Below are 22,500 nucleotides of genomic sequence, written 5' to 3' on the forward strand. Positions count from 1 at the left end.
CTGTGTATTAGCCACATTGTGTATAAACCGCAGGACAGTGTTTTATGCAAGTAAAACAAAACCCAGATTAATACCATATATACTTGCCCTTGTGTATTAACCTCATAGGTGAAGAAATTTTAATGTATAAACTGCGGCTAATAGTTGGGAAATTACGGTACTGTTTCTGTTGCACTGTGTGAGATGCTGTAATAGAGGGATGATTCGATGGACAGAAATCAGCTATGTGCTGTCTGTCTAACCTTGGACAGTTTCAAGTTTCAATCACAGCCTATATTAAAGGCAGTCACTACTATTTTAACTTTGCACTACAGCGTTCCTCTGAATATAAGCAATTATTATGATTATTTACCAAAGCATTATGTAAAGCAAATCAGGTGTTGTAGACTAGTTTTCCATTGATGGTTACTTACCAGCTAGCATTAAAGGCATTGTGTTTGTCCGTCTTTGGTTATTGTAGTGGCAGGTCCCTGTGGACTTTCTACTGTCAGATCATTTATTTTTATTTTTTAATGTCTTTTAGTCTTTTAATGCACTGAACACTGAACCTTAAGTGAGAACACTGATCTTACATGCTGCACCACTGCTTTTAAATGTGAAATGCTCCATTTTTAGACCTTACCTGTGTCATCTCACTAGGCTAATAAACTGTTTAACAAAGAACATGAAATTGTCCTGTGAATCTGCGTCTTTTTTTCCCCTCTATTCAAATCTTTTCTATCTGTTTGTGTGCTCCCTTGTTCTCTCTCTTTTCTCTGCTCGGCAATCCAGTTTCCATTTTTGGAAACTGCGTAGACATTTTGACTCCATTTTGTCTCTATTGGTGGAGGATGGCGGGGGGTTGAATCGCCCTTTGAAAAGGGGGCACATTCACCTGCCATTAAAGCCCGGCGAAGGCTGCGGTGTAAATTGCACACTGCTGTTCTTGGCGCCTCGGCTGAATTTGATCAGAGAGAGGATGTCATCGCAGTCGCTCACAGAGATCTTTTCTAAAGAGGGAGCTGAAAGGCTTCCTCTGAAAGGAGATTTGAAATGGGCTGAAATAGCATTAAATATTACTGTCACTCACTTGCCATATGCTCTCTGCTCGTTTCTGTTCTTAAGCATTTTATAGCTCAAGTTTTTGATATGACTATTTCATCTATGATTCTGATTCTGATTCTGATGTCTTCTATGTAATGAGGGTGTTTCTGAGTTTCAAAACTGTATGTGTACAAAATCCTTGTTAAGACCGATAGAATGAGGCTAAGACAATGACAGCCCTGCATAAGTCCTTGTGCTATCATACCTAACACCCCCCCCCCCCCTCCACACACACACACACACACACACACACACACACACACACACACACCTACACACACACATCGTTTAACCAGCACTTGTATCTAATTCCAGCGCCTCCCCTCATCCTCCCTCCTCGGTGAGGATGGGGTGATACATGCTGTGGATGCTCCACTTCCAGGAGGCGTAAGGGAGGCTAGCCGCAGCCCTGCCCAGGCAGCGCCGCCCTCTCTGGGGGAGCTCTATATGGGTCACCCTGGCCTACTTCTGGCCACTTTAGGCAGCAGAGGAGCTGGAACTGGCCAAGCTCTGAACAGATGTGCTTAATCTGCAGACGGACTGTGTGTGTGTGTGTGTGTGTGTGTGTGTGTGTGTGTGTGTGTGTGTGTGTGTGTGTGTGTGTGTGTCCTCTTCGTCTTTATCTCATCCTCTCTACTCTTCTACTCTTCTCCCCCACTGGTTTCTTATTCTCTTTGGGTGGAGAGTCTGGGCTCTAGATTCACCTCTCCTGTCCTCTCCTCTCATCTCATCTTCTGGACACTCTTCTTCTTGTCAATCTCTCTCCCTTCATCAGCTATTTATTTACTATGTTTGTATTTATCAGCTATTTATTTACTATGTTTGTATTTATCAGCTATTTATTTACTATGTTTGTATTTATTATTTGTCTCCGTGTGCTCCTCTCCTTCATCTCCTCCTTTCATCTCCTGTCACCTTCCTCCCTCACCAACTTCTCTCCTCCTTTCCTGTTTCCACCCTTTTCCTCCTCCTTTCACCTCTCTCTCTCTCTCTCTCTCTCTCTCTCTCCTGTCATCTCTATGTCCCTCTGTCTCTATCTCTCTCTCCCTCTCCCTATCTCTCTCTCTCCTGTCATCTCTCTGTCCCACACATACATGTTTGCATGTCTAGGAATGTGATTTTAAAATACTCACATCGTATTTACAGTGCCACATAATGTAACATTATAATTTAAAGCATGTTATTTGAAGAGCTTTATGTAGCTATATTATTTGAAGATATTTCCCTCTTCTTTTGTATGCACCATTAGTTTTAATTTGTAGCGTAATAAGTATTGAGGAAGAATCTCAGTGTGTCTTCTGGACCTAGATGATGTTCAGCTGTAGCCTAGAAATCTAGACGCGCCCCTAGCGGCAGCAAATTACATTTGCTGCCAGGGCTAGTCTAGCAACTCTCCGTTGGCTTGTGAGCTCCAGAAATCGAAACTTAATCAGGCATTGAAATCGTGTATAGAGTCGTTTGGTGGGCTTAACATAATGATTGATGGCTTGACGGTTTGGCTTGAATTCCCTGCTACTTGAAAACAAATATCCTATTGCGTCCTATTGCGTGCAGAGGGAATTTGAAAGACAACTGATTATCCCGCCCCTCGGACTAAGCACTGCGAACGGTGAGTGCCCAGATCCTACATTTTAATGTGGGTCTGGCTCGCCAGGCTAGTTCAGCTGAACAGGCTGGCATCTTTGCAGTGGGCGTGTGCATTGAGGAGCTGTAGGAGAGGTTGGCCGTCTTCACTGAGGACGCGCTGAGGACGTGTCCATTCATAGGACTGCCTTTCAGCAGCACTCTCTCTCCGCTGAGAGACTGTCATGCACACTTCTCTTCAATGCCCTAAAGCGGCCCTGCATTCTCAATGAGATCCAGTTCTCTCTCTCTCTCTCTCTCTCTCTCTCTCTGTCTCTCTGCCTCTCTCTATGCCTCTGTCTTTCATTTCTCCCACACTCTCTATGTGTGTGTGTGTGTGTGTGTGTGTGTGTGTGTGTGTGTGTGTGTGTGTGTGTTTGTTTGTGCCTTTTGCCTTTTGTGTATGAAAAATTGTTGAAAAGTATGGGAGACAGAAAGTATGTTAGAGAATGTGGTTTAAAGCCAACTCACTTGTGTGTGTGTGTGTGTGTGTGTGTGTGTGTGTGTGTGTGTGTGTGTGTGTGTGTGCTCCACCATGCTTGCCTGCTCACTGGCATTGACAAAACTGGGTTGACAGCAGCCAAAGCTACAGACTGTTTGCCATGTTTGAAGGGTAAGAGGGACCTGCAGCTCTTAATGGTCTCTCTCTCTCTCTCACCCACACACACACACACATGCACACACTGAGGCAGTCATACACACACATGAAATGTTACACAGAGCACATGTTAGGCACACACATACATTAACTGTCAGGCACAGTAGACATGTACAGTATATGCAATTTCAAATATTCACATATATAAATGACACCCACAGCCATTTCCGCACAACTGCATATTAATCACACCAAAGCCATAGACCCTATCATAGATAGAAACTGACCCACACACGCACACACCTACACACACACACACACACACATACATAAAAAATGTGCCAATTCCTATCATGCTCTTTCTGTACCCCCCCCCCCCCCCCCCCCCGCTCTCTTTCTGTCTATGCTGTCACCTTGGCTCTGCAGGTGAGCTGCTTTGCCCATCGGCCAACAGCCTATTCCTGCCCAAACACACACACACACACACACACACACACACACACCACACACACTCTTCTCTCTGGTGTCACCTCTCATCTCCCTCCTTGTCTAAACCACCCCTCCACACACCTCCAGCCACTGAATTAGTTCATCGTCTTACCTCCCACCCTGAGGTGTCACAGTTGCCATCACCCAGCACTCACGCACACCTCACCCAGGACAAGAGTCAGGACCCAGAACTACAGAAGTATATATATGTGTGTGTGTGTGTGTGTGTTCGTGTGTGTGTGTGTGTGTGTGTGTGTGTGTGTGTGTGTGTGTGTGTGTGTGTGTGTGTGTGTGTGTGTGTGTGTGTGTGTGTGTGTGTGTGTGTGTGTGTGTGTGTGTGTGTGTGTGTGTGTACTGTATGTGTGTGTACTTCAACAGTCAGGACCCAGAACTACAGAAGTATATATGTTTGTGTGTGTGTCTATGAGTGTCAAGTAGAAGCGTAGAAGCTACAGTCAGACAGTCTGTCTGTCTCTCTCTCTCTCTCTCTCTGTCTCTCTCTCTCTCTTCACTCTTCGCTCAATCATAGCAAAGAGAAACACTCTACACTTAATCTTTGCCACACCAAGAACTTTGAAATATGGTTTACCAGTGATTAAAAAGCATCCTTCACACCGCTCTACACCTGCCTGTCAAGTTGAAAGTAAAAGTCTTACCACTTATTGCATTCCCCCTCTCTCTCTCTCTCTCTCTCTCTCTCTCACACACACACACACACACACACACACACACACACACACACACACACACACACACACACACACAAACACACACACACACACACACACACAGTTGAATAGATGCAAATATAAATGCACACACTCACAGGAATATGGGTTAGATACTCTACTGGAGAGAATATCTGTGTCCTCATTTCTGGTGGGGTTAGGGACAAATATAGCTGTAACTCAAAAGTACACGCACACACACACGCACACACACACGCACACACACACACACACACACACACACACACAGACTCACATGCACACACAGTGACACACACACACACAGAAAGAGCAGAGTGTTGTAGAGGGGGTCAGGCAAAGGATAAAAGTGCAGTAAGGAGAGAGAGAGAGAGGAGAGGAGACGAGATAGAGGGAGGGAATAGAGAGACAGAGAGAAAGAGTCAGATGAAATGAACAGAGACATGAAGGGAGGGGAGGAGAAGAGTTGGCCAGAACTCCAGGCAAAGGCATTCAGCATTCAGCAAGTTAATAAACCAACACACTCTCACACACACACACACACACACACACACACACACACACACACACACACACACACACACACACACACATACACACACACATACGCACGCATGCAAACGCACATACATACACACACACATACACACACACATATGCACGCATGCACACGCACACACATATACACACACACACACACACACACATACGCACGCATGCACACGCACATACACACACACACACACACATACACACACACATATGCACGCATGCACACGCACACACATATACACACACACACACACACACACACACACACACACATATGCACGCATGCACACGCACACACACATGCACACACACACACACACACACACACACACACACACACACACACACACACACACACACACACACAGCTCAACACATGAGTTAGTGGGTTCAAGACCCCTCAACCCCTCTCTTAAGTCTCTCTGTGTTATGATCTCAGTGTGCGATCTTTGTCTGGCTGGCGTTCCTCCCCTCTCTAGTCCCTCTCTCCATCTCCAGTGCTCTTATCCGTCTGGTCCGTCTGACTGTTCATGTCTGCCTTCCTGTCTGTCTGACTGTCTCTCTTTTTAAATTCTTCTCTTTTTTTCAAATAAAGAATTCCTCATTGGCATGACAAATAAGGCGCTTGCAGTCATGTAAAGTATGAGAGAGAGAAGTATGACAACTATGCGTAGGCTTGAACTTGTCTGTAATTACCACAGAAGTAAAAGAACAATAGAACAGACAAAGGGACGTTTATTTATATTTTATATTTATATTTCATACCAGGGCCAATTCAATGTGCAGACAGAGAAATAATACAGCAAACTATAGGCTATGTCTATATCTATTTATCTTTATATGTCTATATCTATTTATCTTTATATGTCTATATCTATTTATCTTTCTATGTCTATATCTATTTATCTTTCTATGTCTATATCTATTTATCTTTCTATGTCTATATCTATTTATCTTTATATGTCTATATCTATTTATCTTTATATGTCTATATTTATTTATCGTTGTTTATATCAATCTATTCCAACCTGAAAGGCTATCTATCCAAATATATATCATCTGTCTATCCATCCAAATATCATCTGTCTATCCATCTAAATATATATCATCTGTCTATCCATCCAAAAATATATAATTTGTCTAACCATTTAAATATACAACTCTGGAAAAAATCAAGAGACCACTGTACATTTTTTGTATGTCATCCTATGGTTGCTGAGTGACATTCGGATGAATTGACAGTCATATTCAAATTTGCAGTGGTCTCTTCATTTTGAATATTACCATCAATTCATTCAAATGTCACTCAGCAACCATAGGATGACATCAGAAAAATGAACAGTGTTTTTTTCCAGAGCTATATATCATCTGTCTATCCTTTCAAAATATATATCATCTGTCTATCCATTCAAATATATATTATCAGACTATCCATTCAAATATATATGGCGTCTGTGTGTCTGTTTTGTGCTGTGCTTGTCCATCTCCTCTCAAATGAAAGTCTCTCTACTGAGACGACTGGTGGTTTCTGAGCTAACGCTCATGAGTGAACCAGCGGAGGTCAGACGTCCACTTCCTTCACACTCATTGCAGGAGAAGAAGAGTTGGGGTGTGTGTGTGTGTGTGTGTGTGTGTGGGTGGGGGGTGGTGGTCTGTTTATTACACTGCCAGCAGTATGACTCTGCACTTTGAGAGCAGACACCCACGCCCATGTTTTTTTTTAATTTATTTTGGAAGAAGTCTGTTTATTTATTTATTTATTTGTTGTTGTTTCTTGGTTGTTCAGTGCAGTGCTCTGTTTATTTCCTTTGCTGCCAAGTGCCTGCAGATGTGAATGTCCCATCAGTTGATATCCGAGAGTGACCCAGGGTCAGGTTTTTCAGAGCTGGATTTTTATTTATTTATTTGTTTGTCTCTCCATCATCACTTCAGTTTCTTCAGCTTGTTCATTTTCCAGCCATGTCCTCTCTTAGACAGACTGGCACTCTCTCTCTCTATCTCTCTCTCTCTCTCTCTCTCTCTCTCTCTCTCTGTTGCTCTCTGTCCCTTTCATTCAATCAGGCGTACACACTCTCTCCCTTTGTCTCCCTCTCTCTTTTTCTCTCTTTGCAAAAATGCATTCATAGCCCTCAGTGCAGTAGCTTTTCTCTTTTATATTTTGTAGTCATTACAGCAAATCACAGCATGTAACTCTGAATGAGTGACAGTGGCTGTATTACTAAAGCTGGTCGTGGATGTCTTTATTTATATCACACACACACACACACACACACAGACACACACACACACACATACACACACACACAGATTATAACGTGCCCTCTGCTCTGGCTGAGTGAGCAGCGCTAGCTGTTTGTGAGGCTGTGCTAATCCATGTAGTAACTGGTCACATCAGCACCTCTCAGACAGCCACCGCTGGCTTTCTCAGTGTGCTCACACACCATCAGCTAAACCTGTGTCCTGTAAGAACACTTCTACAACGTCTACAGCGGCAGTGTTAGTTACAGAGTTAATTACCACACGCACATAGTAAAATGATATGATGAAGGCTATGATTATGTTATAATTGTAGCCTTGGGGCTACATTGGGAGGAGGGGCGGTCACCTCACCCCCACACCTCTCCTGGAGAGGAGACTGGGTCATCATTGCTGATGTTTGGGTTGCTGGTGTGCTTGTGTCCCTGGCTGGGGTTCTGGGGCGGGGATGAGGCCATGGCCCAAATCACCGCCCAGACATCCCTGCCCCAGACATGCTCAAACTGCCCTCTCCAGATCGGTGATTACTGGCTTAGAGTGTGTCGACACACTCTCAAAGACACACACACTCTGAAAGACACACACTCTCAAAGTGCAGCATCTTCAAATTTCAGGGGAAAGCACATTACAAGCTCACTGATGAATGTAGGCTGCAACAGACCACAACACATAGAATCTTGAAATCATAGGAAAAAGCAAATTCCAACCTTAATGATAGCTGAGAGTAGGCTATAGCAAAAAATTAATTTACTGAAACTAGAAGCACTAAACATAAGAAAACAACATGTCTGAATGAATGCACTAACATACACACAAAGGCTTACTAGTGTTTAGTCATTAAGCCCAATACTACATCTACAAAATGAAAACTAGCTCTTAAGTGTGCTATCTCGGTGTGTGAGAGCCACTCTTTTACATAATTGTACAGCCCATTTGTACAGCCGGCTGTGTCTGCCCAGTAGATAGGCTGCATTCCGGCTACGGCTGAACAAGGGGACATCAGGAAGGGCACATCCGGTCACTTGCATCATAGTGTGAATAGTCCACACCACAGGGCACTTGAGGATGGACCTCTTTTGTAGTAGAGTGAGTCAGTGACTGTCCACTGTGGCGCAGCTCTTCGGCAATCTTGCTGAGGTCATTTCAGGACCATGGACAAGAGCACAGACCTTGCAGGAGTCGAGGCATATTCCTAAAGTTATTTTCCACAGCATTCACAGAAGGATTGCTCTCGCAAGGCCACTTTTTATTACATGATACCTTGTTATCAAATAGTGGAAGAAATATTGATTGCATGAGTCCAGTATATTTTACATACAATAAAGGTACATACAGTCTTTCTTTTAAATAATGAGTTTATCTGTCAAATAATTCATAGGAGATAATCCTGATGGTTTTGACCTTTTGAAATGAGACCATCTGTTTTAGTAGCCCAGTATAGGCTTTCCTTTCTGCCTCTCCTTGTCCAATGGTGAACAATCAGGCAGAGATCAGTAGCCCCTGTGCCATCACGCATGGCAGCCCTCACCCACGACAGAACCCCCTTCGGTGTGGAGCGGAGCGGATCGACCCTCGTCTGGCCCGTGTGGGTGCTTTTTGGGTCGCGGGGTGCCGTACCGCAGCGTGTCGCGCCTCTGCATTTGTGTCTCTGGGTTCCTTCCTGTCCGTTTGCCTCAGTGTCACCCGCCTTTAGTGCCCGCAGCGAGCTGGCGAGGGACTGAGTGTGTGTGTGTGTGTGTGTGTGTGTGTGTAGGGGGCATTAGGCAGGCAGGGGGATTGAGAGATTGGGAGACCAGGGCGGAGGCGGGGGGTGAGTGGGTGTGGGGGCGGAGGCAGGCCGGGGGATGCTGGGTGCCTCTCTCACTCTCCCTCGATGCCACTGCTGAGAAACCACAGTGCATCAGACACACACAGGGCCCGCGCCCGCTCCGACTTGCCTCCCGATACCAGAACCGGGCTCCGCCGCGCAGACCCAAACATCACTTCAGAACAGAAGGGAGAGCTCGGAACCGCGGGCCCGAAGCAGCTCCGCCCGGGTTTTTTTTTTGTGTGTGGTGGATGGCAGGCGTGCGGGAGAGTGCTCGGCTCCGGGGGGACAAGTCCACGTTCGCGTGTGCGCTCTCTGAGATTAGCGGTGTGGTGGGGGTGTGTGTGTGTGTGTTGCGCGTGGAGAGACAGTCAGTAGGCCGTCTCTGGGGATGCAGAGTCGTCTGAGGAAGGTGAGTACGCGAGAGAAACGACCCCTGCAGTGTGAACTCAACTCTCTGGGAGTTGGCTTGAACACTGCACGGATGCCACGTTGGGATGCTGTGTGGTTTCCTGCGTGAGGGTGGCTGGTGAGGGTGGGTGGGGGGGGGGGAAACCCTCTCTCGACACATAGGAGAGAGCAGACATCTGCACTGGATGCACGCTGCTGACAGACTAGGAACCAATCTGTTATGGTGTCTGTTACAGGACTGGTGAGTTCTGCGGTGACACCGGGGGGACTGATTACAGCGTCACGCCCAGAGCCTCAGGGGGAAGTAAGGCCGTGTTTGGCTGAACAACAGGCCTTCGTTCCAGACTTCCTACCAGGTGAGAGCTGTTTATTAGAAGGTTTTTGTGGGTAATCTTGTTTGTGTGTGTGTGTGTGTGTGTGAGTATGCGGGCTTTGTCGGGTGAAAGGTTTTGTTATATAGCCTCCACACACAGTAAGCAGTGAGAGTAGAAAGAAGGGCTTGGTCATGCTGCTGTTCTGCTGCCCATGGCTGATTCTGTGGATCCCTGCAGTCAGGACATTTAAAGAGCACCAGACATGCACTCTTAATGAATCAGCTTCAGACTCTGTAGTTTAGACATTGTAGAAATTAGTCTTCAACAACAGGTTGTTCTTAGTGCTGTTAAAGGTTTTTTTTTTGTCTCTATCATAGTGTCTTATGAGTCATGTTTTTGTCTTTGTTCCCCCTCTCTTTCAATTTCATTTTCCATTTCTCTCATTTTTCCTTTTCCATTCTCTCTCTCTCTCTCTTTCTTCTTCCTCCATCCCTTTCTCTCTCTTTGCCTCTGTTTTTCTCTCTCCATCGCTCACCCTCAATCTTTTTGTCCCCCCCCCCCTTTCTCTGTCTCCCTTCCTCTCAACTCTCTCTCTCCCTCTCTCTCCTCACTCTTTCTCTCTCTCCCCCCAGGCTCCATGGCTGGTTTCTCAGATCAGTGGGGAGTCCAGCCCAACCAGTCTCAGATGATGGACCCCAGCCACGCAGGGAGCTTCCCAGGTCATTTGCTTTGCATGTCTTGCTTGTCTTACCCTGCTGCAACACAACACAACAAATCAAAATCTTTCGTGCAGTGTCACATATTATTCATGATATTCTTGTATGTATTAGTTTGCATAGAGTACAATGCAAATTTAGTAGGGGTGTCACGATTCTCCAAATCCTCGATTCGATGCAATTTTCGATTTTAAAGTCACGATTCAATTCGATTTTCGATCTTTTTTTCAACATTACTATTAATGCATTCCTTATATGTTATTTACTCTTTTTGGCCTTTTCCTTTTCTGTTTCGGGGGGCTTTCATTTTGAAACCGCTTTTTATTTTGAAACCATTCCAAATGTGAGGTTGTAATGTAAACAGAACCAACATTAGGCTAAAACAGAGACGTGGACATAGTGAAATGAAACAACACAAAATTATAATTTGATCGTTTCAGCACACTTCGAAGAGACCCAAGGTTAGTGTTCATGGATACTTATCAATGTGCATTTTAAGCCTTAAAGTAACTTTGGACTGTAACTAGATCATCTTTTCACTTGCTAAGTTGAGTAGGGTAAGTTAGTTTTAATTGACGTGAATGAACGAGTACTTCCACACCGGTGATTTCAAAGTAGCAAGAGGGGCTTTGATTTCGGTAGGTTGATGTGTATATTTTAACTGGCTGCAGCCTAAAATTAGAGGAGTGTTGATGCTGCAGTTCAGCACGTGCGTTTGTGCGTCTTGGCATACATGCTGGATGTGACATTGGGGGTGTGGCTGCATCGTCGATTCTACTTTTAAATTCGAAGTTCGAGATTGAGATGTAATTTCGAACGATTTCGATATAAAATCGAAATCGTGACACCCTTAAAATTTAGCTATACTACCCATGTAGTATTTTACATATGATCTGTTGCTGTACAAAATGTTTATTGTTTACTCAAGGGAATTGACACATTTAAATATGATGTTCTGTGACTGAATAGAGAATGAGAAATCTTCTGATGCATACCAACCAATCTTGACACAATGTACTATGCAAAATCTTGTTGCATTTCTAACAACCCTAGTTTGTAGACCTATGTTTGTAAACATGTTACACACTTCCATCAGCTTTTGTGTGTAAATTACACATTTTCTATTGCTGCCCCTCTCTGGAGGTTGATTATTTTCTGTGTTGATGTGTGGTGCTCCAGTGAGGGCATCTGGGCCCGTATTCACAAAGAATTTTAAGGCTAAAAGTAGCCCCTGACTGGTGAATTTAGGACAAACTCCTAAAAATAATGGGCGTGTCACTCTTAACTTTAGGATTTTTTTGACTAAGAGTAATTCACGAAGCATTTTAACCCTAAAAGTAGCACTTAAGTCTGGGCCACTTTAAAAGAAGTCGAGAGGACTCCTAACTCACTAAGACCTATTCACAAACAACCCTAAGGCGCTTTTAGTGGCATTTCACGTCACAATGTTTTGAAATGAACATGCACAGGAGTTCTCAATTGCAAGGGAATAATTGTGCATTGTAACTAGGGATGCAATAACGCCACCAACAAAACCATAATTGTATGTGTATTAACTAGATGTAACGTCTCATTGTAGCAATTCAATTAAATTGTTTCTCCTCTTTGCGAATTTAGGCTACTTGTCTACATACAAATTAATTTAAAACATTTGGCAAAGATACTGCATCAATCCGTAGTGTATTTTATTATGGTACTGGGCTATTTGCTTTGTCTTACTCTTTATTCCTTTATGCTATTTATTCATCATCTTCCATCCATCGCGGTACTTGAGTAGCGCACACATTCTCACCAGCAAAGACCTGTCACCTGTCACTCATCGTCGTAGGGGAGGTTTTTGGCATCATTCCTGCGTTATAATCATCAGCCAATCAAGATGGTCACTTCAATTAAGCTTGTGCATAAGTAACGACGTCAACCATAGAGCGAGCTTACTAAGAGTAGGTCTGAAAGGCGATAAGTCACGATAAGTCGAGCGACGAGTAAGAATGAACTAAAATAATTCAGTGGAAATGCATGGATTCCAGTTTCTTCCAGGAGCAGCAACTGGAATCCATGCATTTCCACTGAATTATTTTTGGAATCTGATCCCTTATCATACCTGTTCATTCTTACTCGTCACTCGACTTATCGTGACTAAATTCAAGATGGCTGCAAACGCTAAACGCTACTGTCTGTATAAATCGTCTTGTAAGTAAACTACAAGTGCTTTTTCAAAGTTCTCAATGTCTCGTTTTAAATGTCAGGGCCCTCGGAAGTCTACCAATGAAGTGTGGAGATACATTGAGCCTCGTAAATGGTGTAAAACAGTGATTTATTTGCATGGCTAGCCCGATGCCGAAGCACCACAATTGAAAAAGCTGTTGGTAGCTTCGGCTAACTAGCGCCAGATTTTGGAGTGCAGGGGACAAGCCGAGATGGGCTATGAGACATACGTTCACACTCGGTATCATGTTTCAAGTCAAGTCAAGTCAGATTTATTTGTATAGCGCATTTAACATGCACAGAGTGCAACCCAAAGCGCTTCACATATAAGACATTGTCATTGACACAGACTAACAAAGACAACAGATGCTGGACGGAGCGGCGTAGTCGCCAGCGTACCCATGACACCAAGTCATACATTTAAGAAATAACAAACACAAAAGATGCCGGACGGAGCGGCGTAGTCGTAGTTTCAATACACTTTAGGTCAATATCACACCGGAATTCTCCTTTAAGAGAAAACTCCTAGCTAAAATCTTTTAGGGCAATACTCCTAGTGGTAAGATAACATGCTTTGCGAATACGGGCCCTGGACATGTTTTGTGTGAGCAGAGTGAGTTATATCTGTGCCATGTGAGTTGGGTGGAGGCTGGGTTAGAATGTCTGGTGCTACATATGACAAGGATAATTAGGTTTGGCTTTGGGTTCCACTGGATCACAGGGAAAAGTCACACACACACACACACACACACACACACACACACACACACACACACACACACACTAATACACAATCAGTGTCATTGTGATCGTAGATGCTTATTATCTAGGTGGCGGTGGCTCAGGAGGTAGATGAGTCGTTCCAGTTGCTGGTCCAAGCCTAGTGGCTACGACCTTGACCCTGACCTTGACCCTGTCCTTGAGCAAGACACACAACCCTAAAGCTGCATCCGATGCGCAGGTTGGCGCGTTGCATGGCAGTCTTTGCCATCGGTATGAGTGAATGTCATGAAACTGTAAAGTGCTTTGAGTGGTCGGGAGAGTAGAAAAGCGTTAAGCTATAAATGCAGTCCATTTGCCGTGAATTGAGAGCATTTTTTTTTACTGGCATAATGGCTATGCTGGTGGAGTGTGGGGAGTGAGTGTGAAGTGTGTTTTTTAGCTTCCCTGCGCCTCTGAACTCCACCACCCCACGCCACACCACCCACATCCACCCACATCCACCCACCCCCTATGCCCTTCCACTGCAGGGTTGTCATTAGCCACTGGAGCCAGTCTCCACGGCGACACCCAGCACAGCACACTTTTCTGGGAAGGTGTTGCCAGGCAATTCTCACACAGCAGAAGAAGGGGGGGTTCTAATGAATATGTCTTCATCAAGGGGAAAGTTATCCGATGGACTAATGGATATTTTCATTGAAGGGGAAAGTTATCAGGTGGACCGTTCTGCACTCATCACTCATTCATCACTCACTCACTCACTCATAGACTCACTCACTCATACCCCCTCACTCCTTCATTCGGTCTCTCTTTGGCTCACTCACTCACTCACTCACTCTCATTCACTCACTCACTCAGGGCCAGATGTACCTACATTTGCGAACGTAGCGTTATCAGCGTCATGGACACACCGCAGATTGCGAGTTTCCGTCGTATTTTTCAAACTAGTGTAAACTGCGCCTTTCTCTGTCTTTCTCCGCCCATAAACGCAATTTACAAACATCCACAACTGAATGGCAGAGCCTATACAAGCGCAGTTGAATGAAGTTAACTGATGACAACATTAAAAAGAATCAAACGTTTAGCGATCATGAAATTATACCATACATGATAAGATGTCAACAAGCAGGGAGATAATGAAGATCAGTAGTTTTACTCAAAGTACTTGTGCACGTAGGCTATGGAAAATTGGTCAAATCTAGCAAGTAGGAAAGTTTAAGTGAATGACGTGAAATTGAAAGTAAGACATTCAAAAGGCCAATGAAAGTTAAGGTTGCTTTTGATAGTACAAATACTTACAAAACTGGTGCTCTAAATAGCGATTATGTTTTCTTTGAAAGGTTGTCTTATTGACGCATTGAACTGCAATTTGGATTAACACCTGGTTTTACAAGGCGGAAGTATTTAGGCGCAGAATAGACGTGCGCTTTCAGGAGCAGTCTTTGTACATACCGCGGAATACATAACTAGGCGCTCTTTACTCTTCCCCTCCCATCTTTTTACGCTAAACTCCCACTTTCCCCTGGATCCTCCCATGAATACATATACATGACACGAAAAACGCAATTAGCCATGTTCAGCTCCCGCGACAGGCAGTTTGCGCTTTTACATCATTGCGGCCTGTTTGTACATACCTCGCAATGATTTTACACGCACGTTGCGAAACAAATACGCCTGAAGTGGGCGCAAACGCGTTAGTACATCTGGCCCTCAGTCTCTTTCTTTCTGTTAATGTCTCTCTATCTCATTTGCATTTCATTTTACTCTCTCTCTCTCTATTCCCCTCACCATCTCTTTCTTTATCTCACTTCTTCTCTCTCCATCTCTTTCTTCCCATCTCCATCTCCCTCTCTCTCTCTCTCTCTCTCCCTCCTTCTCTCTCTCTCCCTCTCTCTGCTTCCCCCAGCCCAAGTGTGTGAAGTGTGGCTCGTAAATCTGGCCGTTAAATGTGACTTGTGGGGCTCATCTGAGCCATTAGGCTTGGAGATGAGTCACTCCTTCAAGGGCTCACTGTCATGGCTGAACCAGCATTAGCTCCCATCCTCAACTAGTTCAGTATCACACCAGAGACACGGTTAGCTCTACTCCTCAACCAGTTAACCATCACGCCAGATAATCGGACATTGGTTCAGGCACAGGGGCAGAGATTAGTGTTGGGGGTTTGTGCTCCATGAGTTTAAGTTTTGCCCTGTCAACCTGTTAAGTGGCTCTGTTTTTGTTTGTATTTGTATTTTATTTTAAAAAGGCACAAAGAGACTGAAATGCAAGCCTTGACAATTATTTGTTATTTGAGAATGTTGTTATGAAACGGTGTGTGTGTGTGTCGTGTGTCCAGGGTTCTCCCAGCCGGCTGGAGGTGTAAGCATGGACGTGGGTGTGGCCCCCCTGCAGGGGGACCGCCCCCCCAGCATCGCCGAGCCCCAGAGGCCGCCGCCCATGCCAGCAGAGCCGCAGGTGCCCTCCAAAGACGCTGCCGCCACCCCAAAAAATATCATGGACATGTCTGCAGGTAGGACACACACACACACACACACACACACACAAAGTTTTACACACACACACACACACACACACACACACACACACACACACACAAACACAAACACACACACACACACACACACACACTGTGAATAGAGAGTAATTCTACAAGTAGGAAACAGAGACATACATACACAGATTTGCATAATCACATAGACACACATAGCCAACAAATTTCCATAATTTCATTGACACACATGTCCGCGTACATATGCACAGTGGACATATATTTGCACATACAAATGGACATGAGCATGCGTGCACATACACAAAGCTGCATATTAATATGCATTAAGACATCCTCAAACACATATACTCTTTGCAAACACACATACTGTACACATACATACACAGAGCTACGTATTTATGTGTTAACACATCCACGCCCACATACACACTCTTGTGTGCAGACAAGCACACATGTATGTAGACACACACATAACCGCCCATACATTGGCACTGTATGGACACACGCTCTTAAACACAAAAACTGAACAAACTGTCATAACCCTTTTTTGATGGGATCAACCATTCCTTGAGAATGGGTCTATTTGTATTCCCCTGATGTCATGCTTCTTTGTTTTCCTTATTCAAATCCACCAAACTGCTGTTGTCACACAACTGTCAAACAACTACAATGTATTTTTTTTGTTTGTTTTTTTGTTTTGTTTTTGTTGTGTGTGTATTTGTGTATCTGTGTATGTGTTAATTGATGTTTAAATGTGTGTGTGTGTGTGTGTGTGTGTGTGTGTGTGTGTGTGTGTGTAAGCGGAAATCTGTGTGAAGGTCACAAGTCACTGAGTTAGTGTGTGTGTGTGTGTGTGTGTGTGTACAGTAGTGAGTCAGAGGACCATCTGTACAGTGTGATCATCACATGTGTGTCCCATGCGGCGTTCGCCGTTAACTCGCTGCTGTGGCGACGATGTTTGAGTTTTCATTTGAGGATTATGGGCTCAAGGCAGGAGGACCCCTGCTGGGTCTATCCCTTCAAATCCCAATGCCAGCTTTCCAGGTCAGCGCTGTGCCCGTCACCACCAACAGGGGGCGCTCTATTAGTTTGGTCTAACAGGTCATCCACATGCAGCCACGTTTCGCATATGATCAAAGGAAATTAAATTGAATCCATGACATACAGAGTGCAGTTTAGCTTGTGGACAAAGGCGGGTAAATTACCTTAATATGGAAAGACTTCCAACTGTTTCTCTTCTCAAAATGGCTGCCGGATGCTGACAGCCTGTCAAGTGATAGTTAGAGGCTTTCTGGGGCTTCTGACATCAGTAATGATGCTGATTGGAATCTCACTTAGAGAAGGAGATTTAACTGTCATGCTCATCCCGTGTCAGATTTGGTCTAACTAAATGTGTGTGTTCTGTGGTCAGTGTGACCGTGTCTCTGGGGTAGGTGTTGATCTGTTATATCCTGGGCGGGAGCCTGCAGATGGGGTCCAGTCTGTCAGTGCACTGGGCTGCTTACTGTACAGACAGACACTGTGTGTGTGTGTGTGTGTGTGTGTGTGTGTGTGTGTGTGTGTGTGTGTGTGTGTGTGTGTGTGTGTGTGTGTGTGTGTGTGTGTGTGTGAGTGTGTGTGAGGTAGTATTGAGGTAGTAGCCTGCAGCGGGTGTGTTATACCCAGGCAATGGGACTGTGGACCTATAAAGTTGGCATTCCCATCACAGCCCATAGAACAGGCCCTGGCAGAGAACATTAGGACATGTGAAAAAAAGAAGATACAATTTTACATTCTCAAACTGAACTGCAGTGATTAACATTTGTTATTACCAAATTATGAATGAACAAACAGAGGTAAATGCGTAAGTAAACAGAGCTTCACTGTGAAACAAATTGACTAAGTGAGACTCAGCGTCCCCATTGACTCCATGAATGCAGAAAAACTGCAGAAGAAGAAGACTAGCACAACACTTTAGTCCTATTTTTGCTGTTAGCGTTAGCATAGCATGTGTTTGAGGTTGGACTGTCAGCGTTGCAGAATCACATAGACAAGTTGCTTTACGATGCTGTTTTTTTTTTTTCCATCAGTGTTAGCCTAGCGTGTGCTGGAGCGTGTAGGCAGCTCTCAGGAGGGTATTTGACCCTGGACCTATCGGAGCAGAAGAGCACCACTGGCACATTAGGTGCCCACATGCCCCCAGAGGCAAAGCTTACCCCGCTGCCCAAGTTTGGGAGAGGGCAGGCCACACAGGCCATGCCCCCCTGAGTCCAACATGCTCTCCGCTAAAGTGAAACAGCACTGCTGCTGCTGTGCTTACTTACGTTAGCCTGGCACAATAACATGCTGTGGTACAAAGGCTTTTGTAATTTAAGTTACTTTACAGCAGGGGTCTCCAACATTTTTTTCCTCTGAGAGCTACTTTGACAAAATGGACATGGCCGAGAGCCTTCTTTCCTCCGAGAACTGCTTTTATTTTATACTAGCATACAGTGTATTCACATAGCTGATCTCCACCCAAAACCGCTGAATGAGATTTGTATTCTTTTTAAAGGTTCCTTTCAACTCATTTGCCTTCTCTTTGTAGACTGTGAATTTGATTTCATAGGAACTTTAACTTGTTTTCCAAATGACAGGGTTATCAGATTTATGAACATCTTCCTCAAACCTTTTGGAGAGCTACTTAGAAACAGGTGGGGAGCTACTTGGTACGAGCTACCCATTGGAGACCCCAGCTTTACAGAAGCATCATAGTATCGGAGTATACCAAGTTAACATGGATCAGTAACATGGGCCTAGTGCATTTGTAAATTAATTTAATTAATTAATTAAAAATTGACACCACACACATCGCTGTGCAAGATTTAGAAAAATAAAATTAGTATTTATAGGATAGCATAATAACTGCACAGTCTACCATGCTAACCTGCGTCAATGACATGGGCCTAGTATGTTTTGGTGTGTAAAAATGAACTCACACATCACTGTTTAGATTTAGATTGTCGTGGACCGCAGATGGCTGAGAGGTGGTGCCATTGTCCTTTTGACCTCAACTGCTCAAGTGCGCTGCTCCCCTCCCATTGTGGAATTCATTGACTTCTTCCTGTTCCACTGTTACAACATGTTGGCTCACCTCAGCATGCATTATTCCTTATTCATTATTCCTGGCATGCTTATAGTAATTTCCTGTGTATTAGCCGCATTGTGTATAAGCCGCAGGACAGTGTTTTATGCAAGTTAAAAGAAACCATATCAATACCATATTAAGTGCCCCCGTAACCTCATAGCTGGAGAAATGTCCAGCTCTACTTTTGTCAGCGCCGCTCCATAAAATCCATTTCTTATTAAGTGCTTGTCAGTTGAAAATTGTGCGTGCGGACAAGTGACGGAAAGTGTCGGCACGCACCTATGTCGGTGCTCCTTGCGCGGTGCGCTAAAGGGTCGGACAGCGGACGCACAGACAAACAGACACTATCTTTTGATCTCTTTTATTTTACCCTGGTAGTAGATAACTCTAATACAGTCTCCTAGACCACTTTTCTCAGGGACTAAACAAGTCTCAACTCCCCCTAACTGGAAGCAACTGGGTCACTCACTCACTGCGGCCTCATGTTGTGTCTGATGGGTAATCAGTTGGACTGGACTGGAGGCCCTTATTGTAGGCCTACTTCCCCCTCAGCACTGACAGATGTCGCGGAGGAGGAGTTCAGGGAATCAAAACTCTCATTAGCCTCTGTTGGAGCGGAGGGTCAAAGCTGTATATGGAATGGCCGCTTCACTGGCCTCTTAACTGAGGCGGTGTATAATCTGTTGTGTAAGATGCAGTGCCTTATTGGTTGTGTAATATTATTCGGCATATAGGATACGTAACAATGTCTGCCATAACTGCAGCCATAACTGAGTATGTGTATATGTGTATGTGTGTGTGTTTGTGTGTGTGTTTGTGTGTGTGTTTGTGTGTGTGTGTGTGTGTGTGTGTGTGTGTGTTTGTGTCTGTCTTTGTATCTGTATAATACTTGTGTTTATGCTTTGTGTTATCTAACACTATGTATACAGTATATGTGTGTTGAATTCCAGTTTCCACAAGCCTGTATTTTCATAACAGTGCAGCAATGCTGTGCTTGTATTCATACACAAAGACAGAAAGACAGAAAAAAAATTTGTCACAGTGTTGCATCTCACTGTCTTTGTTATCTGACTGCACAGTAAACACATCATCACAGCTCTTAGCCTTGGTGAATCAAGCAGCAAAAGAAGCTAATTATCAAAGAAATCATCAGTCCTGTGGCTCAACCACAGTAGGTTCACAGAAGGGACGCACACACGCACAGCCAGATAGTTGTTTGACAGTGTCTCGCTCTCTACTGCTGATGAGTGCAATGCATAGTAGCTCCGGGGTAGTGAATCATAATCCAGTGTTTAGCCTTTTTCATGCAGGTTTGCATTTATTACCAGCCATTTTCAGTGGATGCGAAGAGCTTATTCACACTGAGACACTGAAAAAAGTGTGTTTATCTGCATATTTGATTGTGTTTGAGTGTGTGGTTGTGTGTGTGTGTGTATCTGTGTTTTTGTCGGGGGGGGGGGGGGTGGTATTTGTGTGTGTGTCTTTGTGTTTGTGTGTGTGATGTTTAACTCTGTTCCCTCTTCACATATGAGGTGCCCTAGGCGAGTGTTGGCCGGACGAGGCCGGCATCCCCTCCGCCCTGCCCTTCACACCCAGCGTCTCCACGGTGATCAGTCGCCATGCTGGCCAGCTGGCCGAGAGCCCCCAGGAAGCGCCGGACCCCCAGTGGCCGCCGCGTGAGAGCGGCGTGGGGGACGAGCGTGACGCGGACGCTTGCGACCGCAAACAACAACAGCAGCAGAAGAAGAAGAAGAAGCGGCGGCCCCGCGACGATGCCTTCGACTACGTGGAGGTCAGGGGTCACGGCGAGCCCCAGGGGGAGAACACGCCGCCGTCGCCCGCAGACAGCTCCCACAGATCCCCACGCAAGGAGGGGGGGTGGGAGCGGGAGGAGGGGGGACGCAGCGGTGGCGGCGGGGGGAGGGTTAAGAAGGGCAAGAGCCGGAAGAAGATTCCGGAAGAGTGGGCGATCAATGCGGAGCCCTTCGTCCCGGCCTCAGCTGCGGCCATATCGGTCCAGAGGCAGGAGTTTGGTGGTGAGCTGCTGCCTGAAGAGGGCGCCATGCCCGCCTCCCTCACACAGGACCTCCTCTGCCTGACCGCAACCTCCCCCACTGCTCCCGCCACTCCAGCCAATCAGGCCGCAGCGTTCTCGCCCAAGGGCATTGTGACGTCATCGCCCATGCCCGAGGGTTCCTTCTCCATGGGCCTCCAGGACTCCCTCATGGATGCCGACAATTCCTGCTTCGGGGACGGCAAAGACGCCTCCTTCCCTCTGCCCATGACGCTGGGCAAGGCCGACCCGCTGGCCGCTTCCCCTCTGAGTAACGCCAGCCCTTTCCTGGCAGACAGCGGCGTTTACGATGACGCCATGTTTGTGCCGGATCATTCCTTCGGCGGCTCGTCGTCTGCGGCCGACGTCTCTGCCAGAGATCCGATGCTGGCGTTCCAGAGCGCCGGGCTGGACACGCCCATGGAGGCGCTGATCTCGGCTCCGCCCTTCACCCCCTCCGGCGCCGTCTGGTCCCTCAACGACTCGCAGCACAACAACAACAACCACGGTGACCCGTTCGGCATCCCCGGGATGACCGGTCTCGACTTCGACACGTCTGCCCCGTCTCTCTCCCACGGCCCAGTGCCCGTGGCGGCCTCCCCCAAAGAGAAGACCCCCAGAGATGGGCAGAAGTCGGGCAGGAAGTCCCGCACGTCTTCCTCATCCTCGGCGAAGAGCCCCACGTCCCCCGGCGCGGGGAGGCTGCCGCCCTCATCGCCGTCCCAGAACTCTGGTCTGAACCCCGCAGCACCGCCGTTCTTCCCCAGCTTCGCTGAGCTCCCGGAGCCCCTGGCTGCGCTGCCCGCCCAGTGCCCGCTGGAAGGTTTGTTGTGGAGTGGGGCATGGATCGATCCACTCACTGCATGACGACAACTCACCTCACTCACTGACCCGACCTACCGACCGACCGACCGACCGACCGACTGACTGACAGTACAGGACAGGACCGGACGCCTCGCCTCACCCCGTGCCACTCGCGGCCCATGCCATGCTGTGCCATGCTATGCCATGCCAACCCATCTCAGGCTGGCGCACTGGCTCATGGTGATAGCGGTGACGGTAGTAATGGGCACTGTCCATCCTTGTTCCTCTCTTTCTGTCCCAATCACTAACCAATCACAATCACCCGCGCCTCCGTCCTGCCGTCTCAGGCGGAGGCCGCATTGCCCAGTAGGACTGGCTCCTGAGCGGCTACTGTTGATCATGCCCGCTCAGCTTGGTGTGGTGTGGCCGTGGCGTGGCTTAGGTTGGCTTGGCTGTGCGTTTGGTTGGGGCTCTTCTCGGCTTCAGAGTGGACCGTTGTCCGACCTGGCTCAGTGCTGGGCTGTGCTGAACTGAGCTGAGCTTCTCA

The 22,500-nt window shown here is 46.1% G+C and overlaps 1 protein-coding gene across 9 annotated transcripts in view; it reads left to right on the forward strand.

Annotated features, from left to right (window-relative positions):
• LOC143130957 (uncharacterized) overlaps positions 1-22,500 on the forward strand; it is a 107,257-nt gene that overhangs the window by 32,032 nt on the left and 52,725 nt on the right. For 8 of the 9 annotated variants that reach the window (XM_076290282.1, XM_076290284.1, XM_076290289.1 and 5 more), the window contains 4 exons: positions 9,763-9,882; positions 10,473-10,559; positions 15,817-15,990; positions 20,629-21,972. In XM_076290282.1, the coding sequence (XP_076146397.1) occupies positions 9,763-9,882; positions 10,473-10,559; positions 15,817-15,990; positions 20,629-21,972 (1,725 nt within the window). The remainder of the gene's footprint in view (positions 1-9,762; positions 9,883-10,472; positions 10,560-15,816; positions 15,991-20,628; positions 21,973-22,500) is intronic. The other variant, XM_076290287.1, reaches the window with a different exon arrangement.

Source organism: Alosa pseudoharengus, unplaced genomic scaffold, assembly GCF_046254945.1.
Source record: "Alosa pseudoharengus isolate Yale_2024_CS ecotype anadromous, Long Island Sound unplaced genomic scaffold, YU_APseudo_1.1 YU_APseudo_1.1_scf_18, whole genome shotgun sequence".
In the NCBI taxonomy this organism is placed as follows: Eukaryota; Metazoa; Chordata; class Actinopteri; order Clupeiformes; family Clupeidae; genus Alosa; species Alosa pseudoharengus.